We start from the raw sequence: 27,531 nt of genomic DNA, 5'->3' as shown, positions 1-27,531 counted from the left end.
AGCTTATTTCCTGTTCATGATTCTTTGATGCAAGAAGGCATTTTCTGTGCATGTATTGTATATACAGTAACATAAAAGACATGATGAGACTCTCCTGGCAATGAATTAGGAAAGTGAATCATTTAAATAAATTTAAGATATTGGAAAACTTCTAAGAATGCAATGAAAGATAAAAATATATACTATGAGAATTACATTAGGTAATGTGCATGAAAGCAGGGCATAATCTAAAAAGTTCTATCTAAATATAATTTATCACAGGGTGAGTGTAGGGAGGAATTTTTGAAAGTGCATCCATTGGATTGGCAGACACTCATTCAATAAATGTTGAGCACCTGCTCATGTAAGGCAAAAGGGGCATCATGAACATTAACGGCCTTTCTGAGAAATACGAGAGTTGAGCTTACAGGGGGTTTTAAGTGCGTAGATGCTGAGCGGAAGGGGAAGAGTGCACGGGGGTGAATATGTTCAAGAAGCCAAAGAAAATATTGGTGATCGTACATTTAATAAATTGGATTGGGTATGATTTAGGACTTTTAAACGTAAGCATTAGATATTTTATTCACTAAAGTTAATTCTTAACATTCAGCAGAGTTGAAATATGTTTTGTTCAAATCAGATTCTATAATTCACTTTCTAATTTAAGGGAAACTTAAAGCAGGTCATTTTCTAATGTGGAATAAGGCTCCATTATGAATTGAACCAGTTAGAAATGTGATCTTTTGTGAAAGATCATTAATAAAACGGTAACTTTGGTTTATTTATATACCACCTAAGTGTTATATAGGAAACTTTGTTGGGTGCCTGTGGGTTTTGGTTATTATGTGATATGGTCTCTGTCTTTACTGGCGGAGGGTTACATTAATTATAAATTAATTCCATTTTGAGTGTTTTAGTTTTGTACCTTGAAACTAGGCAAGACTACTTTTTGTTTGTTTTTTGTTTTTTGGGGGGTTTTTTGCGGTATGTTAGCATCTCACTGTTGTGGCCTCTCCCGTTGCGGAGCGCAGGCTCCAGACACACAGGCTCAGCGGCCATGGCTCACGGGCCCAGCCACTACGCAGCATGTGGGATCTTCCCAGAGTGGGGCACGAACCCGTGTCCCCTGCATCGGCAGGCGGACTCGCAACCACTGCGCCACCAGGGAAGCCCAAGGCAAGACTACTTTTGATGACAATGAGAAAAAATCATGTCAGACGTTTTCAGTCTTCTTGTATAGCTGGAACATGAAAATGCCCAGTTAAGAAACACAACTTTCTCTTTGTCTGAAGCCCTTCATGCCCACTCATTGACAAGCATGATCCTGGATGATGAAGGTGTTTGGGGCAGCACTGAGAATTCTTTTCAGAAGTTCCATGCTTTCCTGGTTCTCCTTAAAGATGCTGGGTTAGTTCATTTCTCTTCATGGCATTCTTCTCTTTGCGACTCTAATGGTAGTTTGCTGAGGAACTGGAGCAATTTTCATCACTTACGTGGCTATATTTAGCCAAATTTAGTGTAATTATAGGTAATATAGTTGACATTTTAAAATGAGGAATTAAATTTTTTAAGAAATGCATATAGGGAAGCCTGCTTTGGTAGAGTGGGGAGCCCATTATAAAAGAGTAACCTGTAGACAGAGTAATTAGTAGGTATAGTTGTTTTGTAAAGACTAAATTAAAGGCAGTTTTCATTGAAAATAGTCGGGAATGCATAAGAATTTTCCTATCTTTCACTTCTTTTGCTTGTTTGATAAGTTTGAATTAAAGTTATCTTTGCCTTAGACATAAAAATGATTATTAATCTGCAGGGGAGATAAAGGTCAGTGGTTCTCAACCGGGAGCAATTTTGCTGAAAGAGGGAAGTGGAGATTGATAGTTGATGGAGTGGTGTTTTGTCAGTGAATGAATTGGTGTTGGTGTTGGGAAGGAAGGAACAAACACATTCTTGGAAACTGGAGGAAAGGTGGTAAAGAAGTGTAGGAATGGAGGTGTGACAGGCAGTGGACAGGGTGCATGGAACATATTGAAGCTTCTAGTGAGACAGTGGGATGTCTCCTAGAGGATGAATCTGGAAAGGGCTGAGGATTTGGGGGAGATAGAGGCTTGTAGTCTGGAGTAGGATGTTAGCTTTTAAGATTTTAGAAGTAGGGCTTCCCTGGTGGCGGGGTGGTTGAGAGTCCGCCTGCCGATGCAGGGGCTACGGGTTCGTGCCCAGGTCTGGGAGGATCCTGCATGGCGCGGAGCGGCTGGGCCCGTGAGCCATGGCCGCTGAGCCTGCGCGTCCGGAGCCTGTGCTCCGCAATGGGAGAGGCCACAGGAGTGAAAGGCCCGTGTACCGCAAAAAAAAAAAAAAAAAGATTTTAGAAGTATTTCATGATTGTAAGTCTGGGGAAATCTAAACTGCTCTTCTGTGATTATAATAACCTTTGTCTTTTCTCCTTTCCTCCTCTCGTCTAGGCTTGGGCAGTTGGCCACAATGGCTGGTATAGATCAGTCAGATTTTCATTTACTAGGTCGTCCCCAGATGAATTCTACTGTTAGTAGTCCACCTAAAGAAGAAAAGAAGGCACTTGAAGAAGGAAAATCAGAATCAAAACAGGGTGCCCCATAACAAATGCAAAATAGCCAAGTAAATGGACAGAACAGCACTTAATGATTCTAAGAGTGATTAGCAAAAAGGAAATGACCAAGTCAGGGAGAAAACAATAATGATCAGTCTCTAATAATTCACATGCTCGGGAGCTAGAAGACTCTGGAGTCCTTTCCAAATCTGAGATTAGTAAATGTGTGCCCATTTCATGATACTGTACTTTTGTAAATAAGGAGACTGGAAGTTCTTGAGAAAATTTATGAGTTAAAGCAAACTGTCCTTAATGAAGAAAGAAGACATTAGAGAAAATATTCCAGATTTTAAATTGTATAAATGTCTATTCTGTTCATATTTTATCTAGGTTTCTATTTGTATGCAGTCAGCTTACAATGAAGGAACACTAATGAAGGTACACATACTGATATAATTTTTAAAATAAGTAATCCAGACATAGCTAATAGGTAACATATTAGAGTGAATCACCTGGTTATGGGAATGGGAGGGGAAAACCTGTCAGCTTTTCCTCCAGCCTCACTTGGAGCCCCCATCAGCCCATCTCAGAGTGGTCTTGGGAACTGACAGCTTGAGAACACAGCCTGGTCACAAACTATATACGGTTTACATGTGCCTGGAGGATAGAAAAGACATTAATTATCCTACAGAATAGGGTTTCATTTTTAGTGAGGGAAAGGAAATGGGTAATAACTACCCCAATCACCAAAGTCTGAAAACGTAGCGGACATAGCCTTGGATATAGCTAGGTTAAGCTGAGAATCACTTGGCAAGATATAATTACAAATAAAACTGGCTCTGAAATCTTCTGATTAATCAATTGACTGTGTTAATAATAAGATTACAGAGTAACATTGAAGTTTTGAGCTCTACTTTTTAATGGTTGGCTTTGTTCATCACTGAATTTTTGTCTTGTCTTTTGTCTTCCCCTCCACTTCCCGAAAATTACAGGTGATGCTAGGATTCCTTTGCCTCTCGACTCCTTCCGTGTCCCAGCGTCTACTCAGGAGGCCTTAGAAACTTCCAAAGACAACCTGGGGGTCCCAGTCACAGAGCAGCGGCAGGAGTCTTTTGAAGATTTCATTGCTAGAACATATTCTCCTTCAGCAGACGTCATTTCTGGAACTGGAAGTCAAAGAAAAGAAGAGGAATTATCTAGAAATAGCAGGTCTTCTTCAGAGAAAATGAGCAAAGCAGGTGAATAGACCAAAAACTACTCTGCTAAGAAACAACCTGGGAAGGACCTGCATTCCTGCTCTGACTCACCTGTAAAGCAGAAAAGCAAAGGAATTGGGCAAAATAATTCTTTGGTTAATAAACCAATTAAAAGTGACTCTTCGAAAAAACACATTTCTGTTAAGAAAGAGAGTAGAATAGTGACTGTGTCATCAAAGACAACTAAAAGTAAACTCAGTGTACTAGAACAGTCTGAAAGTGATACTCTTGGATCTGATTGTGAATTTCAAGAAAGCATCCATACTCTATCACGCCTAACATAGGTCTAAATCTTTTAAAATTATGTTTTTGCCTTCAAATTTTCATAAATTACTTATGTTTTTATTATAGCATATGGTGTTTTCAGTTACTTGACTGGAAGCCATTAGAGAAAGATTTTTTTATCTATACTTTTTTATTATAATGAAAGTTTGGGTGTACTTTTCCTTGTAACACTTTGCACCATTCATTCAGCTAGTGTTTACTGAGGGCTTCATATGTACAGTACTTTTCTGGGTGCTGTTGCTTTCAGCACTGAACAAAATAAAGCCTTTACTCTCCTGGAACTAGCACTCTGTGGTGGCAGAAAACATAAACAACAAAGCAGGCTAAGGGTTAAAAAGAGATGGGAATAATAAATGGAATAGTTTTACCATTTGGTTAAACATCAAACTATTATATAAATCACACGGCCAGAAGCCATTGACATATTTTAATTCATAATAACCAGAGAGCCTCAAACATTTACCAAGGCACTTAACCGTGTTTATGGATTACAGCAACGCTCTGAGGTAGGGAACTCTTACCATCCCCATTTTATAGATGAACAGTCTGAGGAGACATTATGTGAGTTGCCCAGAATTACACAGCTATAAGTAAGTGGGAAGTTGCAATGTGACCCGAACCCATGCTCTTTTTTTTTTTTTTAATGTATGGACTTTATTATCTTTCATTTGTTTCTGATTTATGTGAATTTTTTCTTTAAAGATTTTTTCTGCTGTCAACCATTTTTAAAGTGTTTATTGCATTTGTTACAGTATTACTTCTGTTTTATATTTTGGTTTTTTGGCCTCAAGGCATGTGGGATCTTAGCTCCCCGACCAGGGATTGAACCCTCACCCCCTCCTTTGGAAGGCAAAGTCTTAACCACTGGACCACCAGGGAAGTTGCCCTTATGTGACTATTTTTCTGGCAATTTTTTTAAATTTTATTTTTTATTGACATACACTTGAATTACAGTGTTGTGTTAATTACTGCTGTACAGGAAAGTGACTCAGTTACACATTTATGTACATTCTTTTTCATATTCTTTTCCATTACAGTTTATCACAGGATATAGAATATAGTTCCCTGTGCTCTACAGTAGGAACTTTTTGGGTTTTTTTAAATACATGCACTTTTTAAAAATAAATGCATGTATGTATTTATTTTTGGCTGTGTTTGGCCTTTGTTGCTGCACGCGGGCTTCCTCTAGTTGAGGTGCACATGCTTCTCATTGTGGTGGCTTCTCTTGTTGCAGAGCACGGGCTCTAGGTGCCTGGACTTCAGTAGTTGTGACATCCGGCTTAGTTGCTCTCTGGCATGTGGGATCTTCCCGGACCAGGGCTTGAACCCATGTCCCCTGCATTGGCAGGCGTATTCTTAACCACTGCGCCACCAGGGAAGTCCCATGTAGGACCTTTTTGTTTATCCATCCTGTATATACACCAGTTTGCATCTGCTAATCCCAAACTCCCAATCCAACCCTCTCCCACCCCCTCCTCCTTGGCAACCGCCAGTCTATTCTCTATGTCCCTGTTTATGTTTCTGTTCACACATAGGCTGTAACCAGGCTCTTAATTACTTTGTTATCCTGTTCCCTTGTTAAGAAGGGTTTAAGGAAGGCACTGAGAGAGAAGCCAGTGACCAGTATAAGTGCAAAAACAGTGGGGCTGTCAGAAAGCACACCTGTCTCCTTTCCCCATCGTGAGCAGAATTTTTAAATGGCAGAGTATGTGAGAGTATGTGATGACACATCTCTGGATTAAATTATGTCTCCCTGGTAAAACATGTACACGTAAGTCTTTAGTTCAATCAGAGTGAAAGGTGAGATCAGAGAAAAGCTGGAGTGTCAGATTTCTTGTAGAAGGTCCTGCCTGATTGTTACTAAGAGGGCTACTACAGTACTAGTTAGTTCATTAGCCATGGGTTGAGTGTTAGAGGAGTGAAACAATGAGCAAGATGTAGTGTTGGCCCTCTAGCAGTGGAGTGAGAGGGGAAGACGCACAGCAGATGTCTCATCCTGCACGTGACCTGCTGTGACGGGCATATTCAGGGCGTTTAGTCAGTGTGGAAGAAGAGGGGGAGCCGTGAGGCAAAGAAAAGTCATCAAAAGAGGCAGTCCCTAAGCTAAGTCTTAAAGGACTCGTGAGAAACTGGTGAGTCAGCCGGTGAAAGGCAAGGATACTCAAGGCAGAGTGGACAGCGGAAGTCCAGAGCCGTGAATGTCCGAGGGGTGTGTTACAGAGCCACAGGCACAGGCTCTGGAGGATCAGTGCAGTGTCCCCAGGCAGCGGCAAGTGCCCCTAAAGGAGGCAGCGAGGAGGAGGAGAGCAGGTCTTAACCATCCATGTGCGTGGAGCTGGTTTCCTCAGAAAATAGCTAAGAATGGAAAGGACAAGTTCGGGTGGCATTTTAGACCACTGACGTCAGTATGGATGAGGAATCTGAAGAAGCCTGGAGATAATTATGCCCCACTCTTCTGAGGAGCAGTGCTTTATATTTTCAAGTGGGATTTTCACGCTGCCACCTCCTCTCCTGTCCCTACTGAAAGGTTTATAGGCCGGCAGAAGGGAGAACCTGGCTTAAGTAAAGTTAATCAGGTTCCTTTACTGTACAGCTTCTCGGGGCTGCTGTAGGCTAATGTTCATTCTGGATCGTCACAGCAGGCGTATGGTACACAGCCATCCTCAAAGCTATTTGACCCTAGAGTCCTTTTCGAATAGAATGTCTAACAACTGGTTCCACCGAACAGCAATTTCGTAACTTCTAGACCAGGTAATAGCAAGAAGAAAGGGGTCTGAAGTAAGGTATAAATGAAGGGAGGAAATAAGTTCTAATTGTATTTAGGAAATTACCAGCAAGACTTGACCTTGGGAAGTAAGGAAGAAGTAGGAGGCGGAGGCTGAACCCCCATCTGTGTGACTAAGGTTGGGTGGTGGTATCATTGAGTTTGGAAATAGGGGATAAAGAACTGAAGTGGGGAAAAGACTTTAGCTCTGGACATGTAGAATTTTGAAGCACCTGTAGAATTCAGAAGACAAACTGGTAGATAACTGGACATGCACGTGAAGACATGGAAAGATAAAAATTTGAATGTCCTCAGCACATATCAGCAGTCATTAAAATCATGAAAATGGATGAGATGTCAGAGAATTGTGAGTCCTGACAACGTTTAAGTGATAAGCAGAGAAAAAATTCTGGGAAGGAGAGAGGTGACAGAGATTCAAGAAGGAGGAAGGAGATGCCAGCGTCGTCCTTCAGAGACTGTGAGTGTCCATTGGATTTGGGCAGTTAGGTCCCCAGTGACCTTAGAGCAGTGCAGGGAAGTGGTGGACAAAAAGCCAGATGGCAATAAACTGAGGGCGTAGGGCTGCCTGTCGGGGCCAGGCGGGGCTAGTGAGGACAGTGGGAATAGGCTGCTCTCAAGGAGTGTGGATGAAAAGAGAAAATAATTAGCAAAAAAGAATTTTTTAGAATGAGAAGGACTTCTATTTTACATGTTGAAATGAAGGAACCAATAAAGGAGATCCTGAAGATGTAGATAATAATTTAGAGAATTGGGGAAACACGGACATATGAATAAGAAAAAAACCTTGCACAGTATATAAAAATCACTTGTATCCTTCGAGCTGGATGGATACTGGTAAGTTTGGGAGGAAATAAAGGTAAGAAGAGATAGAAGTTAAAGAAGTTTATACTGATAGCCTCAGTTTTCTTTGACAAAGATTTTTCAGAGACACATATATACACATACATAATTACCGTTCGAAAATTCTTTCATAGTTACATGTTTTATTAATCACGTCTGAGAAAAGTCACTGATTTTCATTTTGTACAGCATTATCTTGTAAGGACAAAATACAGTGACAACTTCCATGCTTTTTGCATATCAGAGCGGACACTGAAAGTATCTGCATAATTGAATTTTCACTTCTTATTTGTAATAAGTTTATCCTTAGGAGGATACTTTCATAGTGTTTGATCACAGATGAGTTTGGGCATTGCTATCACTCAATAATGTTAAGCATCTGTCAGGTTCTCTCCTACACTATATATTCATTTTTTGTCCGTTAAGCAAATATTTATTGGCGGCCTGTGGGAATAAGATACACCTAGGTCCTCTTTCCTTGGTATATTCACAAAAGCCTCTGAAACTAAATTTCCAAGTCAGGCCATACTAAGGCCTGGCATAATAAGTTTTCATTGTTAACGGTTTTTTTGTGTTTGTGGGGGTTTTTTGTTTTTATTTTTTTGAAGCAAGGATAAGACACTGTCTTAACTCAGTAGTTGTCCATTCATTAATAAGTCAAAGAAGACATTGATGAAGCATGGTGTTTTGAATATCCTTTCCACAGAATAGGTAATGGGCCATCCTGAAACTCTGGTGAGATGCTTATCATTTTCAGATTTTGGAGTGGCTGAGAAAACCCTATTACACCTTGAATTATCACTAGAAACATGAATTCAGCCAAATAAAAACAGTGCCTCTGCCTACTGAGGTGGTCAATTTCCATCTCAACAAAAGTGACCATTTCTCCTTTAGATTAAAATCAAGAAAATCCCCTCTGTCCAGGATGCAATAATGGGGTGCCCGAAAGAGGAAAACTGAAGCTATTCCCTCTTTACACCTGAACAGTGAATTCATTCTGATATCAAATATTTGTTATGATTCTGTTATGACCAGGTGCTTTATTGTTTAGAGATCAAGTTACTGTTCATTCTTGGTAAGTAAGAAAAATCCACGTTTTAGGACTCTGAATAGTAACTTTATATATATTATATATATATATATATAAAATAAATATGTATATTATATGTAATATATATTCCATCTATTCAACAAAATTGTAACTTCCATCATCTCTTACGAATGATGAACTGTATTCACTCTTTGGAAAGGGCTTATAGGGAATTAAAGTCTCCATATACTTTTTATATAAGACCGTGGAAACCAAATTCTCAACTGGGAGCAAACTTAGGTTTTGCTATGAAGGTTTATGCTTGCCTGGCCTTAGAGGGGTAGGCCAGGAACTCAAGTTTTTTCCTCTAAGTTACTTTCATTGATGCCACCCTGAAAAAATTTGGAGGGAGTATTTTTGAAATAGCTTTATCTCAGTAACCCTTTAAAAAGGCTTCAGGGTATGGGGAACATAACTGTCAAAATGTTCAAGCAACTCTTGTTGATTTAAGTGTAATGGATCAGGAGCAATACAGGAAGGAGCTGGGTACAAAAGACAAAAGGCGTGAGGCTATTTCATGTATTGTTTTTGGCTTATTGTACAAAACAGGGAAAGTCATACACTCGCGCAGCCAAGGTCCCCTACTGTTCTCTCCTTTTAGTAGAAATAAAAGAGAGCTCGTTTCTCAATAGCAGCATTCTATCCTTAAGTGGGTACACAGTGATATTCTGATGGTCTCTGGAGCAGAGAATAATTCCGTGGCAGCTCTGACCTCCAGTCACCGGGTTCTCTGTAACTTAGTCTTTCATGGCCAAGGACTATAATCATTATTTCGATTTATATTTAGCATCTCAAAATGGAAAGGATTCCATGGACAACAAAACAGGAAGTGATTTCATGAAGTGTTTTAGTATGGATAAAACAATAAACTATAAAAATACAAATCATCAGTGAAGCTTTTTCTTTCCGGAGAACTATATTCAGAAATTAATGTAAGCCTCTAAGGTGCGCATGTGTGTTTTTTCACCCATGATCATGTCTGTATGTGTGTGCATTCCACTGCTACAGGAGACATGCAAAATGATATCAGATTTGTACTGGTTTCTCCCAAGAACTGTGTGCTCGCAGGGTTCGCTCAGGAAGGTGAGTGTCCTACCACCACATCACAGTCATATCTCATCACCTTCGGCAGGTTTAGTTGACACTTTAACCTCACATGCAGTCTTATTAAATTAGTATTACTCATCAGAACTTGCTTACTAATAAAACAAGCTGAATTAGCCACTGCAGAATCATATTTGGAAATTCAATGAAAATTTTACATTTTTAATAAAGGCCCAGAAATATTATTTCAGAGCAGGTGGTACAGAAAACTGTGGTCAAATTTGACATTCATTCATCATTGAAGTGTGGAACGTGACAGGTGAAAATTGATATTGATTTCTTTCCTCTAATATTTGGAAGAGTTCTAACAGGTAAATCAAATGAGATAACAAGACATATCAAGTCTCACTCATTTCTATGATCACATCCTCCCCACATATCACTCCTTCGCCTGCCATGTTTTGAATAATTCAATGCCCATAGTCTTTCCAGTCCAGTGTATTATAAGACACACTCAAGCTGGGTTTCAATCATATTAGACTGAAAGCTGAACATTTTAGGAAGGATTATTTAAAACCAAATGCGTCTTGAGCCCAACAGCCTATGAAACCAAACAATCCTGGGAGTTCAGTTGGATTCAGAAAATTCAGTAATCCTATTTGATGTATGTTAACCGTATCAATATTAACAACCTTCCGCTGGATTTCAGCACTGATTTGAGAGCTGAGTTACTACTGGTCTTGTATTTTACCTAGTTGTGAAAGCACTGAGAGAGTTGTTCTTGGGTTGGACTTGACCTGCCTCTGGGAATGCTCTCTGTTCTATCCATCTTGAAAAGCTTTATTCAAGTGCATTTCTCTGCCTTCCTTCTCTTCACTTGCACCCCTTGGGAAAACGAAAGATGTTCAAATATAGATGTGAACACTGCAGGTGCTCTGCTTGGCAATGGTGTCTTTCAGCTTCCCAATAAAAAAATTATATTGCTGACCACCCATTTGACTGAAAAGTGACTCATTTTACTGACAGATATCTGGATTGAGATGCCAAAAGAAATAGGTCATTTCAAATTTCCTTTTTAAGTCATAGCTTTGTGTTGCAACACTACTTGTTCAAAACTTAGATCATGAAGGTTCCTTCCTATGACCTCCAAATAATTAAAATGTTCTTCAATAGGCTATATAAAAAGCAAGCAGAGGGGCTTCCCTGGTGGCACAGTGGTTGGGAGTCCTCCTGCCGATGCAGGGGACACGGGTTCGTGCCCCGGTCCGGGAGGATCCCACATGCCGCGGAGCGCCTGGGCCCGTGGGCCATGGCCACTGGGCCTGCGCGTCCGGAGCCTGTGCTCCGCAACGGGAGAGGCCGCAGCAGTGAGAGGCCCGCGTACCGCAACAACAACAACAACAAAATAAATAAAATAAAGCAAGCAGAATATTCCTAATTATCAATCTTTCTCTTGAGTCATATAGATCTTGTAATTTCAAGGAAGAGAAACTCAAATGTAAAGTGTTACAATAGCCAAGCATACCAGCACTATTATCTAACCATTCAGCAATTTTCTCTGCCAAGTCACTCTGAACCTTAGACTACTGAGGATGTCTTCTTAATTAATTTTTAAAGTTCTCCTCTTTTGAGTTAAAAAATGGTCACAATTTTATAAGTAAAATTAAAGAAAAATACCAAATAGAACATCTGAGATGTTTCCATTAGGCATTATATATATATACATAAATTTAATAGATATACATATATAAATGCACTGGGATACATCTCCATCTTCTGTGTCAGTCGGACATAGGTCCATTTTCTTAGGAATAGGGAACTCCTTTCACAATGGAAGTGAGGAAATTGGCAAATGTACACCATATAAGTACTTTTGGATGGTAGTGACCAAGTTCTCAAAACACACACACACACACACACACACACACACACACACACACTGAAGAATATCAGAACACTTAATATTTCAAAGACACAGGAAGAGAAATGCAAGTTTCCCCTAGAAAGCCTTTTGTTTTTTTGAAGTCAGAATTCTGAAAAGATGTTTTTATCAAGCCAGCTTTTTCTAACTTAACTGCATATGCAATAAAAGAGTCCTATCTTAGTCATTTTTAGGGCAAGATTTTCTTTAAGTCCCAAGAAAGTAAGCACTTGTAAATGTAAGTTTTGTATGTACATAAACCTGGCCAGGATATCCGTTGGAGGCTGGAAATCTGTTGTTGTTCCTTTTCCTTTTGTATTGAAAGCTAAGTTCCCCATTCTGAGTTCAATTTGTGAAGATCACTTTTATTTTGACAAACTCTATTAAAGTAGCCAATTCAAGGAAGACAGGTTAGTCTTCCACCTAACTACCCAGTCCAACTTTTACTCAGTGTCTTTCACCTGAGCAAAGTCTCCCCAGTCTTTCAACTGAGGATAAACCACGCAGTGTCTAAACTGAGCAAGATCTTCCCAGTGTGTTTTAAGTGAGGCTAACCCACTTGAGCAAAAGTCTTCCCAGTGTTTTTCTACCGAGGTTAAGCTCTCAGTGTTTAAACTGAGTAAAAATCTTCCCAGTGTCTTTCACTGAGGATGACCCAGGTACTTCTTCTTGAAACCAAGTTTCAAGGATAACCTACTACTCAAGAGAAGAGTTTAACACCACTGAATAAAACTTAGGATCATCAACCAAAACTGGAGATCCAAGAACCAGGAGATACTCACCCAAATTCGTCTGGACTCTCTGAGAAAGCGGACAGGCCCAAGAAGCCTCTGCTGGTGCCAGGACTCTGGATCCTCATAGAGTTCAGGCAAAGAAGAAAAGTCTGCTCTGGGCCCCTTCATTGGTTGCCAAGACTGCTGACTGAAAACTATGCACAGCCCAAAAGGAGAATTATGTTTTATTTGGCAGATTTTCTGAGGACTTAAGCCCAGAACACAGCCTGTCAGATCACTCTGAGGAACTGCTCAGAAGACCTAAGGGAGGAGTCAACCAAAACCAGGTAGTCAGAACATCAAAAGATTGCTATTAATTAAAGAAAACTAGACCTCTCAAGTTAAGGACTTTAGCACTTCTCTATGTATGAGAAGATGAAAGAATCTGGGCTCCGTGAAATCAGTCCTTTGATATGCACCTTAACTCCAGAACCAGTACCCTGTTTTTCTCCATCCCCAATCCCCTCAAGGTGCACAGTTGAGGGTTCCTGCTTTGACGTCTGACTTGATGACTGCAACATCCTTTGTCTACTCATATGGCAGGGAACATTTTTCATCCACGGGTAAGAAATTGAGGAGAAAATTAACATAATTCAAGATATAAAACCATTACAATACTAAAAATTCCCAAATGTCAAACAAACATAAGTACCCTTGACCTGTAAAATGGAAGATGCCAAAGAAGGGAAAAAAAGAAACAATAAAGAAAATGTAGAAAATAAAGCATAATATAAGATGGCAGAAATCAGTTACAGTAGAACAATAATTAAATAAATCAAGGTAAATGTTATCATAAGATTTTTAAATTTCAAAAAAAAACCCCATCAAACAAAACATATTGAAAATAAAGTCATAGAGACAATTTAGGGAGCAAATATGAATGCAAAGAAGACCTGTTAGGTAGTTAGTCAGACGTTAGCAGCAAGGAGGTGACAGTGGCGGGAAAGACACGAAGAAGAAATTGAGTCACACGCAGCCACCTGGGGACCCTCCCGTGACTCCACGCAGAACGGGAGAAACTATGGTCGGGTGGTGGGCAGCTTACCCTGAGAAAGAGAGGCACAGCAACACCAGGGGACTTCTCCAGGCTGTGCACGCCTAGACCAGACAGGCGTATAACCTATAGTAAATCCAAACTCATTATACCGTAATTACAATAAATTACATGTGGTTTTGCCCCTCCCCCCGCCATTTCCTGGGGATTCAAGGATGAGAGCATGCGCAGCAGAAAACTTGTTCCATAGCTCAGGACTGTCAATCAAATAATGATCCTTGTCACTCACCCCCACCTCTCTGCAAAATGCTCCTTAAAAGCGCTCGTAAGCCTTTCTAGGAATGCTGCTTTCAATTTGCAGAAACAGTAGACCCATCCCCCGCCACCCCGAGAGTGTACCTTTGCTTCGATATACTTTGCTTTGGGCTTGCTTCACTTCGCTGAAATAGCCTGTTCTCAGAAACAGCCTGCTCTTTCTCTCTCCTTCTCTCTCCCTCTCTGAGAGTGTACCCACGCTTAAATAAACTTTGCTTTCTGCTTAAGCTTAACATGGGAGTTTGCGATCCTTTGCTTACTATCATGGAACCAAGATAGCTGGTCCAGGCCTTCCACTGACCTCCTCGGTTGAAGCTATTTTGTTACAAAGCATGTCCACATGGTGACAGACCTAAGTCTAAATTTTGATAAAAGGTTGAATTAAGGTGAGAATATCATATGGGAGGAAAAGACCGTAGGAAAAATAGTAGATGTAGGAGATATGTTTGTGAAAGTGCACATTCATGGCAATATAGCCAAACAAACTCACATGCCCACGTTCCCACTAAAACTGTATAAAATTATGACCAACAAGCAGAGAATACACATTATTTTCAAGCCCTCATGGGGCATTAAGACATATTTACCATGTGAATCCTTCAGTGAATCTTGTGTTACTGCTGAGGGATAGGAAGTGGTGTCATAAGGGAATTTTGTGTAAGACTCAAAGCTCCCTTTCTCTATGGTTCAGGCTGGACTTGAAGCTTCAGGGGCCTGGGAGGATGGGGCAGGAAAGGCAAGGCACACTCAGAAAAGAGAATACATACATAACACACTAGGGATATCTGAAGAAGCTGCTCAAGACCTGGCTCAGCCCCAAGGGTTTGACCCCTCGTCCTACTCTTCACCCTACAGCCCTTTAGGGTCAGGACCTTGGCTCACCCTAACCCATTCCTAGCTTCCGGGTATAGAATGAGTGCACATGTCTGAATGTTAATGTTCTCTCAAAATTTACATGTTGAAATCCTACCTCTTAAAGATAGGAGGCGGGGCCATGCAAAAGTGCTTATGAGCTTTCATGAATGGGATTAGTGCCTTATAAAAGAGACTCCAGAGATATCTCTAGCCTCCTCCCATCATATGAGGATACAGAGAGAAGGCTCCAGCTGTGAACCAAGAAGAGAGCTCTCACTACGAGGTGGCCATACTGGTGACTCGATCTTGGGTTTCCCAGCCTCCAGAACTGTGATAATAAATGTCTGTTGTCTTTAATCTACCCAGTCTATGGTATATTGTTATAGCAGCCCTAATGGATTAAGACCACATATTTCAAAATTTATCTGGAGAGTGGGGACTGTCTTATCGTTGCAAACTAAGAAGTTGGGTTGAGACAACATATGAAAGATTTTTTTTAAGTAGAAAATTATGGATTATTGGATTTGAAAGTACTAGATTGGTTAAGGAAAATGAGTACGTGTGTGTGTGCGTGTTTGCAGTGTGTCCCAAAAGTTTTTGTGCAGTTTAAAGATTTACTAACTCCAGAATTATAAACACTACAAACTTACAAAAATATCATTTGAAGGTTTAACTGTTACCAGATGCAAGTCTGTGTGCCTGATGCACAGTGAGGCTAAATACTGAAACATCAGAGTTTGGAGCAGAGAAAGGTTTACACAGTGCCATGCAAGAAGACACGTGGCTCATGCCCAGGAAAAACCCCAAACTCCCTGAAGGCTTTCAGCAAAGCCTTTTTAAAGGCAAGGTGAGGGAGGGGCATGGCTAATTATTGCAAATATCTTGGTGTTGGATCCTTTGTTCTAGCAGCTGGCCAGATGGGTCAGATCCTGGTCAGGTCACGTGTTCCTGTAAACCGCCAACAAAACAATTATTTTTCTCTGTTCTGCAACTTTTTATCTCCATGAATGGGCTCTTACAAGTCAGAGCCTTAGAAATAGGCTATCCTGTACATTTCAGGCTCTAGGCAACATTGTTTTACAAAAAGTGCAGAGCCAGCCTGGGTCACAGGGATGGACAGAGTTAGCTCAGGCAACAAAGCATAAAGATTAAAGTAAAAAAGATCTGATGTGGAGTCAGATTTGTTCTTCCCTATTACATAACTATTTATCATTCTTTCATACTTATGAATTTTGAAAAATAAATTATTTTAATTTTTGTGTGTAGTTCCCTCTGATAGAAAATGAGGCAAAACATACACTATTCAAAATTCACAAAACTAAATAAGTGTAAAAGAAATTCAAGTTCTATCCCTGGGTTTACACAAGACACAAACATGATGTGGGAAAGTTGGAGCTGAGGACAAAGGAAATCCTGAGTAAAAATGTCTGTGAAACAGCCAGTCTTCCAGGGTCAGCTTAAGATGTTCAAGAGTTATCACGTTGGTGGGCCTCAAGTAAAGGTCTCTAATGGATGAAGGAACCAGGTTCCAGATGGAATGAACAGAAAATTGGCTAAGGTCTCTCTGACAGGATGAGAGTGGTTGGAAGGAGGGATCTGGAAGCCCCAGGAGGGTGCAGGTGTCTGTGGGTCTGGATGGGAAGGAGGGGCAGTGATTCAGCCTCTTTTTCTTATTGCCCCTCCCCCACACTCAGGAGCCCTTTGTGACAAGGCCACAGCTCTGTGATGCAGGCCTGGGGTTCTGCCATCAAGCGAACTCCCAGTGCTCTGTTGCCTGAGGGCAGCAATGCAGTTCAGAAGATGGAGAATCTCTTTTCTTTGAAAAACACTGTTGCTATCTGGCTGAGATCCAGCCCAACTTCCTGGGTGATTGATATCATCCTTGGGTTCCTGTGTGGACTGGGGCTCTTCCTAATGTTACTCCCCTGCTTCCAGAGTAATCCATTCTTAGCACCACCTAGGAAACATAGAAACATCAGGAAGGTAAGAAACCTTTGGCTTAATCCCAGCAGAGATTATCTCTTATTTTCTTATTCTTATTTCCACTTTTCTAAACCACCTAGAGAGACTCCTGAGATGGGAACTCTCAGAAAAGTAGAGAACATCATCCTTCTAGGGAAAAGCCAGGCCAGAGAGGGGTTAGAGTGGGCATGAGGATTTCTAGCCTAGGATCGTAGACCAGGAGTTCAGGTATGGTAGAGGGCTCCAGGGCAAGTCCCCAATGCAGGGACTAATGGTTAAGGACTGGATTACTAAGAGTTCAATCTCTGCAGGAAGGCTGACCCCTGAGCCCTGGTTCATCAGCCACCTTCCCACAGCGGGTGTCTCAAGTGAGACCTTCCTCTGTGTTGGGGCTGATCTAAGGGCAATGCTGAGCCCCTGAGAGCCTGAGAGAAGAGGCTGGAGTGGAGGTCTGGCCTTGGGAAGCAGAATCCTATCTGACAAAGCTCACGTGGGCATTTAGGTCTGAGAATGTGTGTGTTTCTTGATCAGAGGAACAGTGACAGAAGAAATCTATGGTGATTAAAACTTAAAAAATCCTTCTTGGGCTTCCCCGGTGGTGCAGTGGTTGAGAGTCCGCCTGCCAATGCAGGGGACGTGGGTTCGTGCCCCGGTCCGGGAGGATCCCACATGCCGCGGCGCGGCTGGGCCCATGAGCCATGGCCGCTAGGCCTGTGCGTCCAGAGCCTGTGCTCTGCAACGGGAGAGGCCACAACAGTGAGAGGCCCGCGTACCGCAAAAAAAAAAAAAAATCCTTCTTTGCACTCTTCAAAGAAGAAAAACTGAAAATATTTTTATCCACTTTAAAAATAAGTAAAAGGGGAAAAACCCCCACAGAGTTTTAGTTAAATGTAGAAAGTCATGTTGTTCATGAACACAGCTTGCCTAGATAGAGGACAGTGAGAGTTGGGTGTTAGCCCCTCATTTTTTCTTCTCTCTCAGCATCAAGTAGAGCTGAAGGGGAGGAGCAGGAGTAGGAAGAAAAGTGGATCTTTGAAAGGTAAGCCTTTGCCTTTCAGCCCTGCGTGCCCCCGAGAGTTAGCTTCCATCTCTCCTAATCCTGAGGGCCCAGCTTCACGGTCTCTGAGGATGCCAGTGGCAGAGCTTATTCTTCAGGAAACAGAGCCTTGGGAAGGCTCGTTGGAAGGAGATCAGAGCCCAGATACTTCCCAGAAATTTGTGCTTAGAATGAAGCCATGAGGACCTAGAAATGGGGTGTGTGGACTGTGGTGGACCATTGGTGCCTGGGTTGGGAAGTGGGACCTTCAAGTCCAACTGTGGACAAGTTGCTTAACTTTGCTCAGATTCCTCTGTGTGATGACCACTGACCTTTCTCCCCTACACGGCAGTTGTAAGGGCTACAGGGGTTAATTAACGTGAAGGCACTTTGCAAAGGACAAACCCTTTTCAAGTGAGACTTACCATCACTGTCAGGGACATGTGGCCTTGGACACTGATACCTGGGCTCCAGAGTCTAATCCTCCAAAGATTTCCCTTAAAGGGCCATTGCATTCAGCCTCCTGAAAGACTCTTAGGCCTCTGCCTTCACCACCATGACCCAGTCTCCTGATTTCCAGCTTGCAGAGATTGCCTGGAAGAACTGGAGGGGACTCACAACCTGGTTTCACATCTGCAAAGGTAAAGAATCTTTCCCCTTCTCTCCTGGGTCGTCCTTCCTCCCAGAGCCTATAATGTGACCCCAGCCCTGGGAGGGGGAGCCATGGGAGGGCGAGGCTAAAGCCCTAGGGTGAGGGACAGCAGGAGCATTATGAAGTCAGTGTGGGGGCAGTGGAGGGTTCTTGGGCTACAGGTGCCCACCCCTGCCTGTCCTGTCCAGCCATCCTGGCCCCATCTGCTCTCCTACAGCTGCCTGGGGAGGCTTCCTGGCAAGGGCAACTTTCATCAGCTCTCATGTCAAGACCCTCCTGGTGAGACGTGCAAAGCAGTGCCTGCTGGAGCCTGTGGAAGATACTGCTTGAAGGGTTGGGAACCCTGCATGAACACCTCCTGTAGGGTTTCCTTCCTTGATCCAGACACTCGAGAGGTGCTGGAAGCACATATTAGAAGGTTTTGGGTAAAGCACAGGTGGACCCTCCCCCTCAAGGTCCTCAAGCCCATAAATCTCTTGAAGCTGAAAAAGCTCCAACCCTCCACCGTTCTGCAGTTTGCCTCTTCCCCTTCAGCCACCTGTGTGTCTGGGTCCCACTCAACAGTCAAGTGTGCTGAGTTCCTGGAGAAACCTCCTCAGGCTCATTCAGGAGAGAAGGTGATAACAGAAGAGTCAGTTCCTACCCTGAAGAGGCCTCTCCTTGTCCCCTCAACTGTGTGTAAGGAAATCCAGAGTGCCCTGGGAGCGATTCCATCTGCTGACTACCATGGGCCCTCAAAGGCTTCTCTGACTGGACAGGAGGGCAGGCCACCTTCTCAGTCCCTCACACTCAGCCTTGTGGGCAGAACCTGGAAGAGTGAGACTGTGGAATGGGTCAAGAGGGACAGCCTAGAGCCAGGTCCAAGTTCAGCAATGGTCAGGAATGAGCCAACAGAGGAGAGTGGTGGTCAGGCCTCAGGAGACCCCTGCCATAGGGTAACAGTGATGGAGGTGAACTTAGGATCCCAATCTTTGAGAGGTGAAGAGGCCAGGGAGGCTGTGGAGGCCAAGGAGTCTCCTGCTCTTCAACCACAGTCTAGTGTTATCTTGGAAACCAAAGTGTTGACAAAATCCCAAACCACAAATGTACCTATGAGGAGTTTAGAGGTGCCAGCGGCCAGTAAAAGTTTCCTACTACCTAGAATGTCTGTTTTCCAACATCCAGGTGAGCCATGCCTTAACATGGGGGTTGCTAGTGAGTTTAACTCCAAAGTAAAGGTACAGTCAGACAACCAGATTCAGGACTTTCCCAAACACATGTTCCTTGCTGCAGACAACTTGGCTTCTCAGGTGCCTCAGTGCCATCCCCAGAGAATCCCCACCAGAGACAGGTTAGCTTCCCAGGAGCCAAGTGGCCTTATGGAAGCCCAAAGGAGCAACCTAGGGCAGCAGGAGCCCAAAACTTCAAAACTCCAAGACTCATGGAAGAGCCAGAGCAAGATGATTGCCCCTACTTACAAAAGAGAGGACTGTAGGAGGCATAAACCAGGAGAGCATGAAGAAAGGTTTAAAGAATTAGGGACCTCTCAAGCTGGAAGTATGAGCCACCCTGCCCAGGTCAGGGGAATAACAGACTCTATTGGGAGCAGATGTCTCCAGCTCATGCCAGAGAAGAAACATAGCCCTCCAGAAAGCCTCTTCAGAAAAAGGATGAGGCTATTTTTAAAGTGGATTTTCCCCAATAAAAAAGTCAATGGTCGAGATGCTCTGCAAAAATTCAAGCCCATATCAGCCACTGCCCAGAGCCACGGATCAGTCAAAAGCAGATCAATCTTGAAGAGTGAGACTGCTGAGGGTCAGGCACTCATGACAGCTGTTGGACAGATCCCAGAAGAAAAAAGAGCAATTCACCATGGACTTCATGCCACAAAGTTAAATGAACACAAACTGGAATTCCAAGTCCCAGTATGTGGGTGTTTCTGCTGCCATAGGCTTACCTCCTACCCAGAGCAACGGAGAATGATGGGTTATACAGCCTGCAGTCATAAAGCCACCTCCAAGGGCCAGAGTTGTTCTATCAGGGAAAGGGAAGTCAGACACCAACATAGTTTGAAAAGTGTAAGGTTCGACGATGAGCAGCTGGGCCTAAGGTGCCTCCCATCCTTGCCCCCCAAGAAGAGTTTGTTTCCAGTTAGTACCTGCCAGTATGGGCCAAGGATTCCAGGTGCCCCAGCCCACCATCAACACTGTCCAAGGCATTGTCATCTTTGGGGAGGTGTCTTGCCTGGTCGACAGTAAAATCCTTCTTTAGTCTTTCCTTTAGTAGGAAGACATGTCTCCAAGTAAAAATTCAGTCCCTGTAGAGAAAATGATTTTCTCCTTAGCACATCCAAGATATTTAATGTTCCCCAATACATGTATATATATATATATTTTTCTAATAAAAGCATAGTGTAATGGCTGCTGTCTGTGCTGTGCACTTTGTCTTCTAGAAGGGAGGGGCATGGAGGGAGGTGGACAGTAGCATCACAAGCTTGCTCCTTGTCTCGTGTCCCTTCATTGCACCTTATAATACCGTCATTACACAAACCAAAATTACTCTAACAATGAGACGGGAAAAACCTATGAAACCCACACCCAAGGATCTGGTTCAACCAGTCTTTCTCCTCCTTCTATGCTACTTTGAACTTTATGCAATTGTAGTGGATAGGTTTACACGATAGGGCCGGACATTCCAATTCAGGCTCCAGGAAGTGTCAGAGCCAAGTGGATGGAAGTTTGGGGGGAATAGAGTATGGGCTCTGAGTTCAGAAACAGGAGAAATCTTGCCCCTGGATCTCTTGGTAGGGAATATACAACATCTGCTCTTAAGAGTTCCTTCTCTCTCTGATGAAGGTTGGGATTGAGGTATGCCCTATGAACCCCTTTTAGCTTAGCCATAATAAAATGTACAGCATCACCCTCCCCCACCTCTGTTTTTCCTACACTTTAGAGCAGCAGCAAGGATGGCATTTCCAGCTCTGTGTGTGTAGGTGGGGGGAGTATCAGGGAGGCTGCTGAGGGCTGTGTTGAGTCCAGTCCCATATAAATGAATGGCTGCGTTCATGGGTCACCTACCTTCCACTCTATGTTAACCCCAGAGAAGGAGTTTTGGATGAATGGAATAGGGGTGTGACTGTGGGTAGTAACTATCTGATGGTCAAACACTGTGAATTTAGGGTGGGATGTAGGTGTAGAAAAATCATTGGATCCAAGGAAGGAGGCAAAGTGGTACCAGATTCCCATAAATTGCAGTTCTGAAAGAACAGCCCCCTGACATACAACCACCATCTAAAGGCCTAAAGGGGAGGAAAAGTTAAGGGTCCAGTAGCTCACCATGGCCCCACACCAGGGTCTCTACCCTATTCCAACTCTAAGATCACAGACCTAGAGAAACCACCTTTAGGTCAAAACAGAAGGTCAAACTTATAGAAGTAAAGCAAATCAGGGAAGGTGAATCTCTTAATACTATATTTAATAAGCTTACACATCATCACCTCTTGACTTTTAGAAAGGATAACTTAACAATAGGTGTAAAAGCCAGGACTAGGGAACTTGGGATGTGACTCCTAGTCTGGTGACCTTCACATAAACACATGGCCCAAGGACTGCTCCAGGGGAGAGGTGGGGACTGGCTTGTGATTGTGTAGTAAGCCTTGCCTGTCTCCCAGTCCTTGATCACCCCAGAGCCTGGCAGGTGAAGAAGCAATCAGACAGGATTCGTGGTGGTGTGGAGGTGACCTGTGCAAAGTGGATGGGGCTGGGTGCAATCCAGGAGTGTTCCACTGATCTGCTTCTGGCACAGCTTTTCTTGTCTCCGGACCCCCATCCATATGGAAAAGCAGGGAGATGAGGAAAAATTTCTCTAGAGTGATTTGGTGTTTTCTGCCATGTGCAGGGCACATGGTGGACACAGCTCCAGGTGGTGTCTTTCTCATTGTGGAGATTTCTGTTCCAGCTGATGCCCCTGATCCAGATGACAACAGAAATGGACGCCATCCCCCATCCCTGTCAGGCCCCTCAACACGTGGAAATGCTGTGACCTGGGGTGGAGGGGGCAGAGTGAGCACAGGACTGCTCACACCCCTGGTTTCTCCCTGGAGCCAGGCCCTACCTCTGGGCCCCGATTCCCAAGGCAGCCTCCAGAATGGGCAGAGCAGTGAGAGTGGAGCCAGGGCTTGTGGGAGGGGTCGGTACCCAGAGGAAAGAGTTGACAGGGCTGGGACCTGAGCCTGGCTGCTGCTGGGTCCTCTCAGGGGCACCCAGAAGTGAGTTCTGGGAATATGGGGAAGCTGGACTTGGACCCCCCTGGCTCCTGCTGGGAGAGTGCCACAGACAGGTGATGCTGATGGAACAGCAAGAAAACAGAAAGAAGCAAGTCCCTTTGCCCTTCTCTTGCTGCTCCGTCTTCCATAAGGTACAGTAAGACAAGAAATTGAGAGACCAAAAGAAAAAAAGAAATGGAGAGACCCAGAGACAGTACACAAAGACTTCACGGACACACCTCTCAAGAGAGACTTCTCACACAAACACCTTTCTCAGAGATCACATACTGAGACCTCACACAGGGACCTCATGTTGCTTCACAGACCCTCAGACAGAAACTTAGCACAGATTTAACAGATTTCCCAAAGATACCTTCCAAAGGGACCTCATACAGAGACTTCACACAGAAATCTCACCCAGAGACAACACACAGAGACCTCACAGAGACCTCACATCTATTCTTCAGTATCCATTGACAAGTCTTTCTTAGTGAATATGAAACCACTTAGCAAACTGGCAGCATGATAAATATATTATCAGTTGTGCCCCTCTGAGATCCACCAGACACTCACTGTCAGCATTACTCTAAATGGGGAAATGTTTGAGAAGTTTTGTTCTTTTGGAATGTCACTGCCTCTGAACAAAAGAATTATACATTCCAAATGTAGATTTTCAAATTTCATTCTTAGGTGTTCATTAGCTTGAAGATCACATATTACATTATTTTATTTTTATTTATTTTAGAAGAATGAAGAAAATAATGTTTATTTCTTAGAAATGCATGTAGTACTCTATTATTTTATTTTAAAAGATTTTTATTGGAGTATAGTTGAGTTACAAATTTGTGTTAGTTTCAGGTGTACAGCAAAGGGAGCCAGTTATACATATACATATGTCCACTTTTTTAAGATTCTTTTCCCATAGAGGCCATTACAGAGTATTGAGTAGAGTTCCCCGTGCTATACAGTAGGTTATTATTACCTATTTTGTATATAGTCGTGTGTATATGTCAATCCCAATCTCCCAATTTATCCTTCCCCCCTTATCTCCTGGTAACCATAAGTTTTCATTTGTACTCTTTTTTTAGGAGAATCACAAATTTTAAGCCAGCTAAAACACTGTCAGTCTCCAGTGAGAGAAAATATTTGTCCAGTTTAGTTATCATCCAGTCAAATGGTATCTGGCACATTTTTTACTTTATTGAGGACAGAACTTAAACTTGAGATGGCTTACTTGTTTCCTTTGGAAACATAAGAAAAACCTGCAACAAAGGTACTCTAGGAATGAAATAAACCAAGAAAGAAGCATCCGGACTCACATTCACTTCCCAGAGGGCTGTGTAGCTAGCACGTTATTTTGCACATAATAGCTTGCATCAGGTTTGTGGGGTTTGCTTTAGTTTTTAACAGGCCAATAATCATGTGAGGACTTTTCACAAGTCAAATTTCTGGTTTTAAATTTTACATTCTGGCAAAATTATGCTTCTGAATATTATTTTATTTCTTAAAATGTGGTAATGCCCTAAAATGATATTACACAATCATAACGTTCAGCTAACATACTTAAAAAGATGGGCTATTAAGGATTCATTCTTCAATAATTCTATGAAATGTACATTTTCTAAGACATGCAGTTAGGATCCATTTTATATTCATTATAGGGTTAACACATTGCTTTAAAAAGTTTTGAAAGATTATAAAATATATGACTTAGCCTATGCTTGACATTCTACATGTCACCTCACAAAATTACTGAGGGAAGGATATCTTAATATCTGAATTGAAGGTAGTGTACATTTAATCTACATTTGGCTTATAACAATGAATAATGAAAGGCTTTCATTTATTATATAGCTCACACGTTCCAAAGGGTACACTTCTAAAAGACTACTGATTTCTTATTGCTAATAAGCAACCTATTGTCCTTGCCTTGGTAAAATCTATTTTAATGACAGCTGGTTCTCTCCCAGATTTTCCATTGGTATTACAGCGTCGCGGTCTTTTAAGAGGAGCAGGGCTGGCACGAGGACTCTTTGGGCTTATTTCTACAAGAAATTTAGTTTTTCTATTCTCCTAATTAAAAAATGTATCAGTATTAGTTTTTCCCTTTACTCCCTTACGTCGTTGAAGCAGAAAACAATGGACTGTGGTCACGTACGTCACCTAAGGCTCTATCAGATCACTTTGTTTAAATAGTGCAGCTTACTCAGGTAAGTTTACTGATCAGAACCAAATGGGATCAATTAGGGAAAAGTTCATACAGGAAAATATCCTTTTCAAAGGTGACTATTTCAACACAGTTAAATAAGCGATTATTTCTTAATCCTTTGAGTTAAAATTGTTCAGCGTGGCCAAGAAAGTCTGGAAACATGAAAAATGTCCATAAAAGCACTTTATTACTATAATACGTTGAATGTGTTGCTCCTCATTATTAATTCACCGTTCATTAAGCTGGGCAAAATTACAACGAACAATGTGCATTAAAGCAAAATTCCCATCAATCATTTTCCATCTGTCATACATTCTGTCAGATGATTTGTGTGTCTAATTTTCATGGAAAAACTTGTACCTTTACTCCAGAATAAGAAATCAAGGGGGATCAATCTATTAAAAAGATATTAATATTCCCAGACTCTGTGGCCTTCAGTATTTTCTTTTTAAGAAGATTCACCTAGTGCAAATCTTATCAATATTTTTACCATTTAATATGCCCAGACAAAATGGATACAAAAATTAGATAAAAGAGAAAACAACAAAAACAGATCCCCTTTGTTTTCAAAACATTTGATGTTTACATCAAAATATTTTGTTGAAAATGAAGTGATTTTTAATCTATAGTTAAAAGACACTATAATGATATTTAGAACATATTACAGATCCGGTTTTTTACAAATAGATTTTTATTTAAAACAGGTCTCACACTGATATCAATAAACCAGGCACTCTAGAACAAAATGTGGAGAGATGGCAATTATGCGATGACTTCTTAATACTCCAAGGGAAAAAGATTTTTTTCCAAAGTAGTCCATCTACAATATTAACCCTTAAGATCTACTCCCCTTGATAGGTTTCAATATTATTTTCTCTTTTTACACATTTACTTTATAATTAACTCCTACAGGAGGACATTTCTGGAAATGTTCCCAGATATCTACAGCCACACTTTCGGTCATGATCACACCATGGAAAAAGTAGGGAACATCCAGATCCTGATGATCCAGGGGTTTCATAATTACCCCTTTGAGGCCAGTCAGAATCATCATCATTCCCAGAACAGGGTCGGTCTTTACATTTGTGCCCCGAGACATGCAGATTGTAACACTACCCACCCAAAGGCAAGTTGTCTTCCTTACTCAGGTTTGCAGGGGCACCACTCACTGTGGTAGCTACAAGAGTCCGTTGCCCCCAGCCCGGACCTGCATTCTGTACTCTCCACACACACATCGTACTACAGATATACCAGTGGTGCTGATGAAACTTCCAGAAAGCTATAAAATAATGCATGCCAGGCACGGTAGATGAGGATTTAGAAAATGCTAACATCTTCTCTAGGAAATAAAGGTGACATACCTATGTGGCTTTAAGCATTTTTGTGCATTAGCTGGCCCCCTGGATCTGGGAAAAAGCATCTGATTTTAAAGTTTCTCAGCCTCATTCTCTGCAATGAAATCTGAAGCTCTTCCTTCCTTCTCTAAGTCCCGAAGCTGGAATTGATACAGTCTGCTCTCTGTGATTTGTCTCTACCATTTGTTTCCAGTGACCACTTCAACTCAGATATCTCTCAATTCAGGGATCACTCCTAAACTTCAGGAGGAATGTCACTGCCCTTTTTATTCCCACCACAATTTTATGCTAGTAACCCTTTACAGTGTCAATAAATTTATTTTGTAGAATGTGCCCCCTGGACTCCACCTGCTAAATCTGTTTCTTGGGCAAATCATTTGTTACTTAGCTAAACAAATTTTATAAAATCATATTTCATAAAATTGTATTTTATAAAATGTTACTTTCTTATTTTATAAAATTGGTAAATCCAGGGATTTAGGCTTAATTATTTTTAAAAATGTTGGTACTCATTTTGCCAATTTTTCTCTTTTTACATATATCAGAAAATATGTTAAGAACTCAACTGTGAAGATACCACTATTTTTATTTTTTCTCACTTTTTGTACACAGGAAACAAGAAAGTTTGTTCCTTGGAAAACATCAGTCCTAAGAACGTACTAAGTTAAAGCTTAGCATGTTAGATCTGCGAGTAGCCTTGTCTTTTTTTTTTTTTTTTTTTTTTTCGGTACGCAGGCCTCTCACTGTTGTGGCCTCTCCCGTTGCAGAGCACAGGCTCCGGACACGCAGGCTCAGCGGTCATGGCTCACGGCTCCAGCCGCTCCGCGGCATGTGGGATCTTCCCGGACCGGGGCACGAACCCGTGTCCCCTGCATCGGCAGGCGGACTCTCAACCACTGCGCCACCAGGGAAGCCCAACCTTGTCTTTTTTTTAATGATGCTTTTTTCTGAATTGGTAAAAAAAAAAAAAAAAAGCCTTAAGGCTTAGGAACAGAAGCAAATTGAGAATTAAAATCCAAATCATTCAAATGAAGTTTGTCAGAACAGTTTGTGTGTGGAGAGGACAGCTTCTAGGCACTTCAGAGAAACCAGCAAGACAGAATTGAGAATAGCCAGCACCTTACAGGGCTTCTCACAGAAATGCTTTAATGCAAAGAGGTGACTGGATTTCACAGGGAGACCAGGGAGAGGATGCAGAGATAATTAAATCACATTCAAGCACCTGTTTACCTGGGAGGTAAGTTCCTTCATATTGTGGTCAGATGCTGTTTAGGGGAACACTGGTGCAGGGGAGGTGTTGGGAGGATGAACTCTTTTCTGAGTGATTTTGCAAGTGTGAAAATTCATCCAACAGAGATGCTAGAAAAATTTGCT

General features: G+C 42.0%; 1 protein-coding gene, 1 long non-coding RNA gene and 1 pseudogene across 4 annotated transcripts in view; 2 read left to right on the top strand and 1 right to left on the bottom strand.

Annotated features, from left to right (window-relative positions):
* The window catches only part of LOC308611035 (centrosomal protein of 78 kDa-like), a 226,863-nt pseudogene extending 221,861 nt beyond the window's left edge, over positions 1 to 5,002 (top strand). Inside the window, exons 13-16 of the transcript in view lie at positions 1,220 to 1,386; positions 2,439 to 2,610; positions 2,933 to 2,980; positions 3,519 to 5,002. The product of the transcript in view is annotated as a centrosomal protein of 78 kDa-like (transcript). The remainder of the gene's footprint in view (positions 1 to 1,219; positions 1,387 to 2,438; positions 2,611 to 2,932; positions 2,981 to 3,518) is intronic.
* A 6,327-nt stretch (positions 5,003 to 11,329) lies between these two features.
* The window catches only part of LOC308611029, a 43,167-nt gene continuing 26,965 nt past the window's right edge, over positions 11,330 to 27,531 (bottom strand). Inside the window, exon 4 of one of the 2 annotated variants that reach the window (XR_014014755.1) lies at positions 11,330 to 12,684. This is a non-coding gene — a long non-coding RNA (uncharacterized lncRNA). Of the gene's footprint in view, positions 12,685 to 23,435; positions 27,105 to 27,531 lie in introns of those variants that run through there. The other variant, XR_014014756.1, reaches the window with a different exon arrangement.
* Positions 13,932 to 20,643, top strand: LOC308611025 (spermatogenesis-associated protein 31A6-like). Its single transcript, XM_081259974.1, has 4 exons — positions 13,932 to 16,683; positions 17,644 to 17,701; positions 18,279 to 18,339; positions 18,568 to 20,643. The coding sequence occupies exons 1-4, from the start codon at positions 16,426 to 16,428 to the stop codon at positions 20,585 to 20,587; spliced, it is 2,397 nt and encodes a 798-aa protein (XP_081116100.1). The 5' UTR covers positions 13,932 to 16,425; the 3' UTR covers positions 20,588 to 20,643.

The sequence above is a fragment of the Mesoplodon bidens genome (assembly GCF_964165515.1).
Source record: "Mesoplodon bidens genome assembly, contig: HAP1_SCAFFOLD_240, whole genome shotgun sequence".
Classification (NCBI taxonomy): domain Eukaryota; kingdom Metazoa; phylum Chordata; class Mammalia; order Artiodactyla; family Ziphiidae; genus Mesoplodon; species Mesoplodon bidens.
This window is presented reverse-complemented; position numbering and strand designations above follow the sequence as displayed.

What these genes read in the sequence shown, in the direction of transcription:
- LOC308611025 (XM_081259974.1), top strand. Translation starts at nt 16,426, where the DNA reads ATGCAGGCCTGGGGTTCTGCCATCAAGCGAACTCCCAGTGCTCTGTTG. An exon ending in AACATAGAAACATCAGGAAG is followed by an intron (nt 16,684 to 17,643) that starts GTAAGAAACCTT and finishes CTTCTCTCTCAG; the next exon opens with CATCAAGTAGAGCTGAAGGG. An exon ending in CTGGTTTCACATCTGCAAAG is followed by an intron (nt 18,340 to 18,567) that starts GTAAAGAATCTT and finishes GCTCTCCTACAG; the next exon opens with CTGCCTGGGGAGGCTTCCTG.